The sequence below is a fragment of the Cricetulus griseus genome, chromosome 8, assembly GCF_003668045.3.
Source record: "Cricetulus griseus strain 17A/GY chromosome 8, alternate assembly CriGri-PICRH-1.0, whole genome shotgun sequence".
Taxonomy (NCBI): Eukaryota; Metazoa; Chordata; class Mammalia; order Rodentia; family Cricetidae; genus Cricetulus; species Cricetulus griseus.
In genome coordinates this window covers 46,553,910-46,568,265 of record NC_048601.1, presented here as the reverse complement: position 1 = coordinate 46,568,265, position 14,356 = coordinate 46,553,910, and the positions used below count along the sequence as shown (strand labels likewise).

The 14,356-nt window shown below is 42.2% G+C and overlaps 1 protein-coding gene across 1 annotated transcript in view; it reads right to left on the bottom strand.

Annotated features, from left to right (window-relative positions):
- Frmd4b (FERM domain containing 4B) overlaps positions 1–14,356 on the bottom strand; it is a 197,930-nt gene that overhangs the window by 58,324 nt on the left and 125,250 nt on the right. Inside the window, exons 6-7 of the mRNA XM_027428944.2 lie at positions 8,337–8,393; positions 7,497–7,519 (exon numbers count right to left, since the gene is read on the bottom strand). Coding sequence (XP_027284745.1) covers positions 7,497–7,519; positions 8,337–8,393 — 80 coding nt within the window. The remainder of the gene's footprint in view (positions 1–7,496; positions 7,520–8,336; positions 8,394–14,356) is intronic.

The window sequence follows — 14,356 nt, the reverse complement described above, 5'->3', positions numbered from 1 at the left end:
TCTTCTGGTGTGCAGATATACATGGAAGCAGAATGTTGTATATATAATAAATAAATAAAATCTTTAAAAAAAGAAAGAAAGAAAGTTCCAGGCTAGCTTGAGAGCCATGGAACTCTGTCTCAAAAACAAAATCTTTGGGCTCTACAGTTAAGAGTGCTGACTGTTCTTCCAGAGGACCTGGGTTCAATTCCCAGCACCCTCATGGAGGCTCACAATTGTCTGTAATTCCAATTTAGGGGGTTGGAGGCACTAGGCACACATGCCTTCTTTCTGTTCTCTGCAGACACCAGTCTAGTTATACTCATGGTACACAGACATGTATGTAGGCAAATCACTCATACACATAAAATAGAATAAAAATTTTAATTACAAAACACAAAACAAATAAAATATTGAATTGGATTTGGTTCCAAGTTCCCTGTTCCTAGTTTTACGATTGTAGATAAATTCACCTTTATAAGCCCAAATTTCTGAATTATTATTATTATTATTATTATTATTATTATTATTGAGACAAAAATCTCATGCTGCAGCCCTGGCTAGCCTAGAATTTACTATGTAGATCAGGCTGGCCTTTAACTCATAGCAGTCTTCCTGTCTCTATTGCTTGAATACTGGGGTAAAGGTATGTGCTACCATGCCCCAGCCTCCAAGTTCATTTTAAAAGGAGTCATGGTGACATGTTCACACTATTCTTGAGAATATCGTAATAGATGTTAGGAAGGGATCAGTTTGTGAATAGTAAATGTCTGCCCTCCTTTCCTGTCACAGTGCTCCAAATAAGACTCTACCCAACACTCCATTCTACCATCACCTTCAGAACAGGCTTGCAGGGGAGCCATTATCATTATGTTTTTTCTTATTTTGCATTCATATATTTATTTTGTGTCTTTGGGGAATTCGAACACACCTACCATAGCAAGGGTGTGGGGGTCGGTCAGAGGACAACCTTCAGTAGTCAGTTCTCTCTTTCTGCTACTTGGGTCCCAAGGATTAAACTGGGCTTCTCAGTTTGGTGCCTTTACCACTATGTTATTGGCCTGGGAATTGTCATTGAGGATAATGCTCAGTAAACCACCAAGTTAGGGTTGCCAGAATCGGTACTTAGGACAGTGATACTAACATATTATTTGTTATTTACTGAAATTCCGGTTAAACTTGGCCTTATAGGTTTCTATTTGCTAAATCTGGTAACCCTAAGGGTCTGAAATAAACTACAGGGGGAAATGAAATTGCAAGTGACTAGTCACTTCTGTGTTGGAAGGAGTTTGAGAATTGGTAGCAGATGAAAGTGTGACCTGGATACTCCTCTTTCAACATCACAGTCACCTTCCTTTGTTGGTGTCACACTCTTCCTCTCTCAGCCCCTCTATCAAAGACTTGTCTTAACACAAGACATCTGCTAGTGCTCTAGAAAGCTGTCAGACTGCCATAACTCCTTTGATACTACATTTCCTTCTGTGGTCAAACTCGTAAGGTTTCAGGCTTGACTAGGATCAACTGTCAACTTTTTTTTTAAGTCTGAAGAATTTTGATTAAGAATGAAGATGCGATGAGAGATTTTTCTACAAGTGTCCAGCTTGATGAGGACTCTTGTCATGTCTGCTTTGAACACCAACTCTGAATAGCTGGCAGGAAAAATAAAATCTGTAAGAGTTATTTAGGCTGAAAAGCAGGTTAAAACAAAAATCTGTAAATATTTTAAATAAAAGTATTTTAGCTCTTGGCTGGGTGTTGGTGGCGTACGCCTTTAATCCCAGCACTCAGGAGGCAGAGGCAGGTGGATCTCTGGGAGTTCAAGGCCAGCCTGGTCTCCAGAGCGAGTGCCAGGGTAGGCTCCAAAGCTACACAGAGAAACCCTGTCTTGAAAAAACAAACAAACAAACAAACAAAAAGTATTTTAGCTCTCATCATATTGATAGGAGCAGAAACTGACAGGGGCTTTGGAGAGCTATTTACTTAATAGTTACAAAATTTCAATTTGAGGAAGTTTAAGAGATTGGCTGCACATGGAGAATGCCATTAGCAGAGCTGACCCCTATTCTTAAAATCCAGAGCTAGAAAACTGGTAGGCTGGAGACCAAGAATCTACACAAGTGCCATTTTCTCCCAAAGCATAGAAAGTCAAAATTTGGAACCTTCCTATTAGAGAAGTCAAGACTGTGTGCAGTCAACCTGAGGCCTGGAAGCTTTGTATCTTTTTCCTGTCTTGGGTGATGCAGCCCATCCAAAACACACCAACAGGTGGATTATCTGCATTAGCCATGTCGGTACAGCTGACTGCACTGGGTTATCTTACAGCTCTTGTATGACTCTGTGTTTCCAGAACCACACCAAAAGACATGCCAACATGTATCAGCAGGAATGTAAGATGCCTTCCTTACCATGTCACCCTTAGCTCCAGGGAAGGCTTGCCTCTGAGGAGTATAGGTAGCTCATGTTCACCACTCTCTATTGGTATGGAAGACTTGACTGGTCTATGTCTGGGTTAGCTACTGTCAACACCATACTAAGCTTCACTCCAGGCTCACAAAGTTGTTATGAATGCCCTGGCCTGGTCCACTCTCCTGGAGAGAATCTCAATAGGTCAGGAGAACAGGATTGATCTATTCGGGCTTCTGTTGTTTAGCTGCATCTCATCCTTGAGATGTTGAAGGTATTTTGAGGTACAGAATACATGAACGTAAAACACCAAGTCTCTGGTGCCCCATAAGATTGTGGTCAGTGATACGAAGCCCACAGAACACTGGTTAGCATGTTGCTCAGACATTAAACAGCACTGATATGGCCCTTCTTGGAGAACTCAGTGTATATGAGCACACTGAAAACTTGGAGACAAAATGGGAACCTTGGTTTGACTTTTGGTTGTTTGAACCAGGGTTTCATATAGTCCATGCTGTCCTCAACTTCACCATGCTATCCAGCATGACCTTTAACTTCTGATTCCCCTACTTCTACCCCCCAGGAATGCACCAACAGGCCTAGTATTATTCAGTACTGGGGATTGAACCCAGGGCTTCATGCATGTTATCAAAGGGCAACATCTTAAGCCCCTTTGTTTAACTTTAACCAAACATCATGAAGAACACACATGAAGAAACACACTCTTGTCTGTGTGTGGATATGCTGAATTTCTTTCCATATATCATAAGGTCTTCTTTAAAAAAAGTTTGGGGGGAAGATTTTATTTTGCATGTATGGGCGTTTTGCCTGCAAGGATGTCTGTATATCACATGACTGCAATACCTATGGAAGCCAGAGAGGGCATTGGGTCCCCTGGGGCCTGAGTTGTAACTGCTGTTAGCTGCCATGTGGGTGCTGAGAATAGAGTCTAGGTCCCCTAGAAGAGCAGCCAGTGCCTGTAACCACTTAGCCATATCTCCATCCTCTATAATGTCTTATTGATTCATTAAAGCCCTGTCCTAGGTAAGACAGCCATGTTCAATCCTGTCAGTTTCAATGTCAGTTTCCATCTGTACTCTGCTGGTAAGTTTGTGTTACAAGTTTGTGTTTTCTTTGAGGTTCAAGGACACCTGCAACACAGTTGACTAGTCTAGGACTCCAAAGGTCGGTGTCCTTACCTGAAAAGTGGGACAGCAATAATGCCATTTTCACAGGGCTGCAAGGAGGGTGGAGGTAATAATAGAGCAGCCATATCAGGCTGCTATTACATATTCAATATTGAGATAAACTGTGTTTCAGACACAGGGCAGTTGCCACATCTATCAAGTGATTTGAAACCAAGTGGTTAAATTCCAAAGCTCCCAAGCATTGCTAATACCACTCATTCGGTTCATTCACGCCCTCAAGTATAGCTCTTGACCTCTGGGAGCTGTCTGGTTGCTGCTACTTTCTTAAACTGACATAAAGGGCCTGTGGTCACTGTTGTTTACCTCTGAAACCTTAGTTTCCCACTGCACCCAGACACCCTAACCTGGCATCCCCACTGCTTCTCCACACTGCCCACCTCTGCTTGCTGCTCTCTCTTCTTTTTCCTCCTATTCCCCACATTATTTTGCCCCAAACAGGCTTTGCTTAAACTCTTCTAATCAGCCTCACCCTGCTTGCTTTGCTTCCTGCCAGGGATCCTCCAAAGTAAGTACTTAAGTTAACATTATCATAACCAGTAGGAAACCCTGCTCTCAGAATGTTCATTAGGAGTGGAGTGGCGACTTCCACTTGCTTTAAATAGCTGACAGCCTGAATTTCCAAGTCGGTCCTTATACTGCAAAGATAACAAGTGCTTTGGTAACACAACACAGGCAAATAGAGAATTCCTGAAAGCTGAGCCAGCCAGGCTTTATCACTGAGCTGCTAACACAAGTGACTTTGTAAAGGCAAAGGGGGGTTCTCTTTGGTTTTGTTTTTAAGATCCTGAAAGCTGAGCCTTACCAAGTAGCTAAGTGTTAGGATGCTTCAGTTTGTAAGTGGAAAATGAGTGACTTCAATTTTCACTTCACTGTGGGGGGTCAGAATAAGGGTATGGCTAACACCCACCTTCAAATGGGAAGCGAATATTCTCAATTTATGGTGGTGTTATAAAAATGCACCTATTTCCCATGGGAAAGGAACTTTTCTGGGTGCTTTAGAGCAATTAACCAAGGGGGGAAAATGGTTTAAGCATGAATGTTATCACCAATCACCAAGCTTGATAACACCATGTGAGCTGTGATATCCCCCCATAAAAAACGAATGTAAAAAAATTTAAAAAGAAATAAAATTTGTATTCTTTAAAAAAAAAACACAAATAATTTCAGTTTCAGATGTACACAGATGCTCACCATGGTATTATTTACAGCAGCTAAAACCTAGGCAACAACTCACGGTTGTAACAGGGGAATGGTACACATGTCTATCAATTTGATGGACTTGGTAAATATGATGGCAATGCCTACAATCCCAGCAATGGAGAAGGGGAGGCAAGAGGAACAGAGGGTCAAGGTCATCTATAACTATACAGTGAGTTTCAGGTGAGCTTAGGCCACACAAGACACTGTCTAAAACACACACACACACACACACACACACACACACAAAATCAATAAGCAACAGCCCAATTCTGGTGGGATATTAAAGCAATGACTACAGGAATGGCTCTAGGTACCTCACAAATATGAATTCAATCCTCATACCAACCTATGGCATATTTACAATTTTTAGAAGTCCCATTTTGCTCACCAGGAAACAAAGGCTTAGAGAGGTAAGTAATTTTTTTTTTTTTTATAGGCAGTCCATGGCAGAGTCCATTTGCCTATAGTCTTTGATCTAACCATGATGACATTGGATGATCATATTTTAAATTGACTGATTTTCCTACATTATTAGCTCTATAAAAATGTTTGGCAGAAAAACAAATAGTGCCCATTGGGGAGGAGATTAGACAGGCGTGGGTGGTAATGGATTCTGTTCTATTGTCACCTTCAGTGACAGCTACTCATGCTTTTTATTTTTTCATCCTTGTTATCAATAATTATCAATGTTATCAATGCCTTGTAATTTACAACTCTTCCACACCACTAACTTCCTCCAGACCCCAACTTACAAATAAGGAAACTGAGGCTTGGAAAGAATAAATGGCTCATTTGGGGTGACACTGGTAGCTGGTGCACGACTCAGTTCCGTGTTCTCTCTACTACTTGGTTTTAAGACAGTGTGTGACATATCTTTAGCCTAGGGCTCCTCAAGGAAACTGCTAGAACCCGGCTGGAGATGAGGAAGACTTGGCCCGAACAAAGTCAGCAAGAGCAAACTGTGCTATCCAAAGCTGAAATGTCCACATTCCTCCAGGTGAGTACCTGGCGGCCTTCCTCTCTGTCAGGTCCTGGGCTCTCACCAAGGAAAGGTGATGAATCCATTCTTGCCTTTTTTTTTGGTCCCCGAAAACATTATTATAGTTTTTATGGACCCATCTTTATCCCAACACTCTTCTCAGAATAGCCATGAGGCCACAGAGAATTTTGACGCCGATTATGGGGACAGTAACTACTGTAACAGCTGAAGAGCAGTTAAGAGCTGATGGCTATGGATATGCCCCAGCGATTCACATGGTTAATTCACAGCAGTACTATAGGCTAGGCTGCCTTGCACTGATGAGAAAACGGAGGCTTAGACTGACAGGGGCTGAGATCTCAAAGAGTCAGGAGTGGGAAAGGGAGAGTAAGTGACTCGCATGACAGAGTCTGAAGCCATTTATAAACTGACTTCATAACCACCCTATACAACCACAGGCTGCATGGTTGCGCAAAACCATGTACACGTATGTGTATATATGAAAGTAAGAGAGATTGAGGAGACAAATGGGATGAGAAGTAGGGGAATAAAGATAAGATGAGGGGGATAATGGCAAAGCAGGATTTCCTGCTGTGAAATGTCATGGAATTAGTCTCTATGGATAATGAACATACAACAACACACATGCAAGCATATGCTCACATATACACAAGCACACACACACACACACACACACACACACACACACACACACACACCAAATGCTCTCAACGAGGGGGTGGTGAGTAACTGAATGATGGGGTGTTAAGTGGAAACCCCTACTCTATCATCCTGGATGGGCAGGGTGAGGAGAGTGGATTATTCCTCAAGGACAGGAAGCCATCAAGCGTGGAAGGCATTATTTTATCAGTCCATTACTGAGCACATTATTCAGAAACTTGGCTGGGGATGAGTACTAGGCGATCTGGAAATAATCTCTGGGTGAAGCTTACAGAAGTGGAACGTTAGCGTGGCAGAGGCCAGGCTTTCAATGGGTCATTGACCTGGGCACTGGTTCCCATCAGAGGCCTCCCCTCCAACTTTGACAATTCCCACTTTGCCGCAGGACCTCTGCACTGAAGGGGTAGAACGGGTGAGGGTGAATTCATGCACACACACACACACACACACACACACACACACACACACACACACCAAGAAACAAACAAACAACCCAAAAAACACTCTGCTGTGGCCAGCAAGGACAGTGTCTGTGTAGCAACAATACAACTGCTAGGTCAAGTGTACTATGGGTGAGGCCCCTTCAGGGCAGCTGCAAAAGAAAAGCCCCTATTAATCCCTTAACTAAGCAGCTGATGGCTTTAATCTGTTTCTGCATACATTAGAACCCCTTACACACAGCATCAGTATATGCTTAAAAAAATAAAAAAGCAAAACAAAAATCGGCACAAGCTAGCAAAGTTTTTCATAGATTTCTCCATCTCAATAACCGATGCGGTACAATATTAGAACTTTGGAGGGCTTCTGATTATAATTTCCTGTCACTGTGCTCTTAAAAACTGTGAGAAAGTCTCATTCGTAGAGTCTGCCACGAAAAGAATAGGTCTCTATGTGAAGGAAGAGGAGATCTGAACCGCCAGCCTCGAACTGCTTTCTTTTGATTTTGCATCCATTATTATTTAAAACATCCATTATTATTTAAAATAACTCATTCCACAACTGGGGAACCTTATTCTACATAGTAACATCAGGAAAGGAATCATTACCTGGTATAATCTCCCTTGCTTTCCTGAAATAAAAATAAAGACATGATCAATATGTATTTATGCTAAGCTCAATGAATGATTTATTCTTGGTTATTTTCCCCTCTCGCAAAGTCCAGAGCTTCCTGTTCAGAAAGGAGCTTAAGGAGCGCTATCTCTATGGTCACTATTGATAAGCAAATACAAGTATAAATGACATGTGTCTCACCATTAACAGAAGTGACTTATATGTATATTATTATATATAGTCTTCATATGTTCGTATGAAGAAACACAGGCAATCATTTCTCTGCTGCATTGCTAAGATCACAGGATAAATACATCTGCCTTGCAGTGGCACACTCTTCAGACGGGCTGCACATTTTAGACTATGACCCAGGTAAATCAACACACACTGTTTGTGTTCGCTTTACTTTTTAAATGAGTACAGGAACTGACTTTGCTTCTCAGTTGCCAGTGCCTTTAAGAATTAAAGGGCTCTTTACGCAACCTCAAGGAAACGTGTACAAAAGTTGCTAAATTTAAATGGAAATTACAGCTGTTCTAACAACTGCTGCCTCCCAAGTTCAAGTAACCAGGAGTCCTTTTTCCAGGAATACGGTCTGACCTCTTTTCCCTTGGTGCAGTCTAAACTTCATCGTGTCTTTCAGAAATACTATCACAGGCTAGCTAGTTCATGCAAACGATTTGAAAACAGAATTCAGCAGGTCACAGCTTTCACTGATAAATCATTTCCTGGTTTGAAAATCAATCAGGGTCTGGCCCCGCAAAAGTTTCAGAGTTGCAGGCAGTTTTAGCAAGAAACAAAAGGGAGCTGCTTAGAAGTAGTGAGGGAATTCTTACCTGCAAAACCAGGGCTGCCAACTTGAAGATGGTCTCACTGTCTACTTCAATTTGTCCCTGTGGGTGGAAGAGGAGAACATCACTGAACACATGTCTTCCTGGGCTGGAGCAAATGGCTGTGGAGCTGAAGAAGCAGTCACAGCTTGGCACCTCCAGTTTACGATCAAATGCAGAGCATACCATTGCAAGGGAGGGGGGTGAGCAGAGAGACCTTAAGGAGGGATAGGCAGAACCTCTCTCTCTCTCTCTCTCTCTCTCTCTCTCTCTCTCTCTGTGTGTGTGTGTGTGTGTGTGTGTGTGTGTGTGTGTGTGTGTGTGTGTGTTCACTGGGAATTTTTACTTGGAAAACACAAATAGCTTGCAGGCTAAAAATTTAGATAATTTCTAAGTGGAAATATTTGAATACTTTTATCTGTAATTTTTTTTGTTTTTTTTTTGAGACAGAGTTTCTCTGTGTAATGCAAATGTATTTTTAAGCTCTGCAGAGTTTTCTAAATTATTATTTTTTTTCCTGAGTTTTCCTGAGATAATTTCCCCTCTCCAAGTTACAGCATGGTTACTTCAACATACACATGATACAAACATTATTAAGGCATAATTTCACTTCATTGTCAGTAACGTACAACTGAGTTAATATTTGTTCCATCCTCGCTAAAATGAGAACTCTTAAACATCAGTAGCAGTAAATGTGGAAAAGTCTAAAATTCTGTTGTTCTGAAAGTTTGATGAACTCAAATTCATCATTTTCCCATTCTTTTATTTTTTTCATCCTTCAAGATCCTAGGGAAAACTGGGGTCCTGTGGCTTGATTACCCAGAATGCTTTTGTTAAAGCATCAGTGGCACACGCCTTTAATCTCAGCACTCGTGAGGTAGAGTCAGGCAGATCTTTGTAGTCCAAGGCCAGCCAGGTCTACTGAATGAGTCCCAGGGCTACCAAGGCTACACAGATAAACTCTGTCTTGAAAAACTAAACAGAACTTTTAAAAAAGGATGTTTTCGTTAGGAGTCATGCTTCAGTGTGTGTGAACAAATATTCCATGCACTTTGTACCTTTAATGAGTGACATGCTAATGGCAGTACTGTACCATGTAATCTTACAGCAGTAAGCTAGTATAGAGGAACTTCAAATTTAATTGGGGGGCATATGAGCTTGTAAGGATTAGCATGTACAGAAATAATACACCCAAGCCCTTCCCTGTTCTGTGCAGTGTCTTTAGCATTCACTGAACGTGCACAGAGTCCAAAGGCCTGGGAATTGCCTGGTGCTCTTTCTTCCTCCCTTTTATCTGTTGAACCTGAACTGTAGCATTTGTTAGTTATTCCAAGTCTATTGCTGGGAGTCACTCAATCATTTTAAACCAGTGTACAATAGGAGGTTTACAGGGGACACCGTATTTGGTGAGGGTTTCTGGAAAGACTAAGATAGACTCAGCATTAACTAATCAGTATGGCAGTTTCTCAGGAAAATGGGAATCAGTCTATCTCAAGATCCAGCAATTTCTCTCTTAGGCATATACCCAAAGAATGCACATTCATACAATAAGGACATATGTTCAACTATGTTGATAGCAGCATTATTTGTAATAGCCAGCACCTGGAAGCAACTTAGATGCCCCTCAACTGAAGAATGGATAGAGAAAATGTGGTACATTTACACAATGGAGTACTACTCAGTGGGGGGAAAAAAAAAAAAACAATGGAATCTTGAAATTCGAAGGCAAATGGATAGAACTAGAAGAAACCATTCTGAGTGAGGCAACCCAGTCACAAAAAGACAAACATGGTATGTACTCTCTCATCTATGATTTTTAGACATAGAGCAAAGGATTACTAGTCTATAATCCACAATGCCAGAAAAGCTAGGAAACAAGGAGAACCCCAAGAGAAGATTGCATAGTCCCTTGAAGAAGGGGAGGGGGACAAGAACCCTTGAGCAAATTGGGAGCATGGGGGTGGGAGTTGGGGGAGGAGGAAGGCGGTGGAAAGGGGAGAAGGGGAGGGGGAAGAGAACAAGAGGACTGAGACAGGGGAGGAACAGAGGAGGGCAAGAAAGGAGATGCCTTGATAGAGGGAGACAGTACAGGTTTGGAGAAAGGTCTGGCACAGGGGAAATGTTAGGGGATCCACAGGGATGACCCAACTAAGAATTTAGGCAGTGGTGGAGAGGCTGCCTTTGATGCCCTTCCCCTATAATGAGATTGATGACTGTCTTGGTTACCATTCCTAGAGCCTTCATCCAGTAGCTGATTGAAGCAGAGACAGGTACCCACAGCTAAGCACTAAACCATACTCCTGGAATTCAGTTGCAGAGAGGGAGGAGGGATGAGCAAAGGAGCCAAGACTGTGCTGGAGAAACCCACAGAAACAGCTGACCTGACCTAGTGAGAGCACTGAGACCCCAGTTGTAAAGCTGGGGAACCAGTATTGGACCAAACCAAGCCCTCTGAATGTGAGTGCCAGCTAGAAGGCCAGGGCAGTCTATGGGACTTCTAAGAGTGGAGTCAGTGTTTATCCCCAGAACACAAATGGACTTTGGGAGCCCATTCCCTATGGAGGGATACTTGCAGCCCAGATACAGCAAAGAAGGCCTAGGCCCTCCCCCAAATGATATGACAGACATGGCAGTCCCCTGTGGAGGGTCTCACTATCCCTGGGGAGGAGGTGGGGGTGGTTGGGGGGATATGGGAGGATGGGAGGTCGAGGGAATGAGGGGGATGGATATGTAAATATGAGTGCCTCTAAAATAAAAAAAAATTAAAAAAGAAAAAAAAAGTCAAGCAATACTTCTTACAGAAGCTGTAGAATGAATCGACGGAAAGCAGAACCAGTAAGATGGATGAGGAGATAGCTAAGCAAGCCTGGGTCATCTGAGATCCATCCCTGGGACTCATGAGGTTAAGGAGACAACCAGCTCCATAAAGTTGTCCTGACACCCCACCTCCCCCATCAAAACACTAAAGACAAAAACGAAGAAGAGAAAAAGGAAAACCCCAGGGTGTTACACTAGCGGTGATAATTATCAGTTTCCTTATATTAGAAAATGAAAACAACTTAATTCACCCATCAACGCCCAGTTGGGTCCTCCCTTCTGAAACCCAAAGCAGAAGATCTGCTTCAAAGGTTTGTTTCAAGAGTAGAGTTCACAGACCCCAGCCTTGGAATTCAAAGCTCGCCTACAATCTCTAGGAACTGATTATAAAATCAAAGAGAAGTCAGGCTGAGCTCAGGAATCAATGGCTCTCTCTGTCTTCCCAGCAAGACACTGGCTTTCTAATCGGAGAGATGATGAGTGGCTAATCCACCAGGTGAGGTGGGTGTTGATTAGATTACATTTTAGGAAGGTCAAATTCCTTAAATTCAAACACAAAGAAACTCCTGGAGAAGGAGCAGAGGTGCTGAAAGGACAATAAAACAACAGCAAAATCCCTGAGCTTGAAAATAGGCCAGAACTCACATTGTAGGGAAGAGAAAAGGTGTGTTATTTGGAGTCTTATAAAAACCCAAAGATGAAAAGAAAAGTAAGTTGAAAAGTCCTGCCAACTCCCTGGATTCCCACGGACTCCATTTGCCTCATCAAAACCTTAGATGAGTCATCTGAAAAACATTTTAGACACCACCTTTTCCATTTAGCAAATGGAAGTTCAGCAGACAGATAAAAAAAGATAGATACCTAAAGCAGATATCCCTTAGGGAGCTGCCAAATAATTCCTTACCTCAGAAGGGTCATTAAATATTAAAAATGCCGACAGGAGGAACTGAAGCATGGAAAGTACCAGGCTCAGACAGCACCATGCTCAGGCTGCAGACACCAGCTCACCTGTGGCCTCTCTTAGCTAAAGTAGCCCACACCCAGTTTTGGTGGGGAAGGGGAGGGAGGGGTGAAGGAATGTCTCAAACTTTGTTCCAGATAGGGAAGAAAACACAGTCTGTCAAGAGCCTCACTTTGTTTTATAATTCTCATTCTACGCCTCACCTTACATTTAACCTACACATATAACATATACGTGTTCTAGATATTAGAGGTGAACCATTCTGAGCCCTAGTACTGATCACTGTCACTTGACTCATTCATGGAGTTCATTAAACAATGCATCCATCAAGAGCAACCCATTTTTCCAGTTCTCAGCATTTTTACTTGGCAAAAGTCAACTAAAACTTAAGTATCCACACTGTTTTAAAAGTGTAGACTGCCCAGGGCAGAAGAGTTCTTTTATCTCCAACCATGGCAACAGAGGTAATCGGATACAGGGCAAGCTAACACTTGAGAGGGAGCTCCTTACAGAGCAAGGTGAGGACATCCTTCAGTGGGTTTCTATGACTGCCAGTAACAAACAAAGAGCCAGAGACAGGAGCCAGATGATGGGCTGAACACAAAATGGGAAGCAGAGACTGGTGTCCAGCTGCTTCACTGGAGCTGCAGTAGCAGTTCAACCACCAGGTCACCGCCCACCTTGCACCGCTTATCATGCAAATGAGGTGAATTCTAGGTCCCCCAATTAAGGGGACTGACGGGAGGGGGGGTCCTAGGACCAGAAAGGGAACTGAATGAAATAGGACCCAAGTGGGCACTGAAGATCGGAGAGATGGCTTATAGCATCCAAACTCCCTCTGTGTTGTGGCTCCAGACTTCCTGTCCTGTGTTCTTCCCATTCTTCTCTGCACAGCTAATCTATAATTTCATTACCACATCTCTCACCCAGCAATCTTCCAAAGGCATGCTTTGGGTAAAATGTGGGTTCAGGCAAGACTGGAAAACGACCCTGAATGCTACTACCTTCATTGACAATGGAACTATATTAGTAAGCACCCTTTCAATAGTAGGACAGGAAATCCTGTTTATCCTTTATAAACAGATAAACTCATTCTGTTTATCCTAGATGAATGCTGTATATCATGGAAACATATTCTACACTATAACAATCTGTTGTAAACTGACAAACTGTAGGGAGAGGTCAGTATGCTTCCCAGTCTTTTGCTAGTTATCTATTTTAAGAATAAGTTTATATTTTAAAAATGTTGTAAAAATTAACAAAAAAATGTGCAAGAGTCTAAGGCTGCAGTTCAATGGTAAAGCATTTGCCTAGCATGCATGAGGCCTGGGTTTTAACCTCAGTGCTGCCAAATAAATAAGAAAAGAAATACCAAAACGAGAGAGAAAATGACTGCTTTAAATTATTACAATACCAATAGATTTGGGAAATAATATATTTTGTTGCTACTGATCTTGTAGTTATGGTTCTGGGCATGAGACTTGAGTCTTATGCACATTAGGTAAGTGCTCTACCACTGAGCTACATGCCCAGAGCCCTACACAATATTCTGAAGATTATTATATTATTATTATAATAAATGAAGTGAAAGTTCAGTTGGAAACAAGATAGGATAAGCACATCCTCACGGGGATGATGTGAATATTATTTTTTCATACATCACTCACCAATTACAAAAGGGGAAATGGAGAGTCTTCTTCACAGAGAACCAGATAGATCCTATCTCAGTGACAAGAATGCCAACATGAGAACAAAAATATATCATGTGCCTTCTGATGCTGTGCACTTAGGACACACACACACACACACACACACACACACTGTGCCAGTAAGTGTAAGCATCTTACAACCGCAACCCAAGGCTTAGGAGAAGCTCGCAGCTACAGTATTAGCTGATTACTCTGAGGTAACATATTCTCATCATGGCCTATTGCAGGTGACCAACATAACTTCACAGAACTTGGGGTTAAAAAACTATGTGAGAATTGGCTCTCAGGAGCTATTCCAAGCTGTCTCCAGCATGACATGGTGCAGAATTCCTGTCAAAAATAAATCACACCTTTATCCCAGCACCCAGGAGGCAGAGGAGGGCAGGTTTTTGTGAATGAGGCCAGCTTAATCAACATGGTGAGTTCCCAGACAGCCAAGTAGAGAGAGACCCTGTCTCAAAAGACAAACAAACAAACAAAATCACTAGACTTAATAGTGAGGAACCACTCATGAAACACAAGCAAACTGAGGACCATTC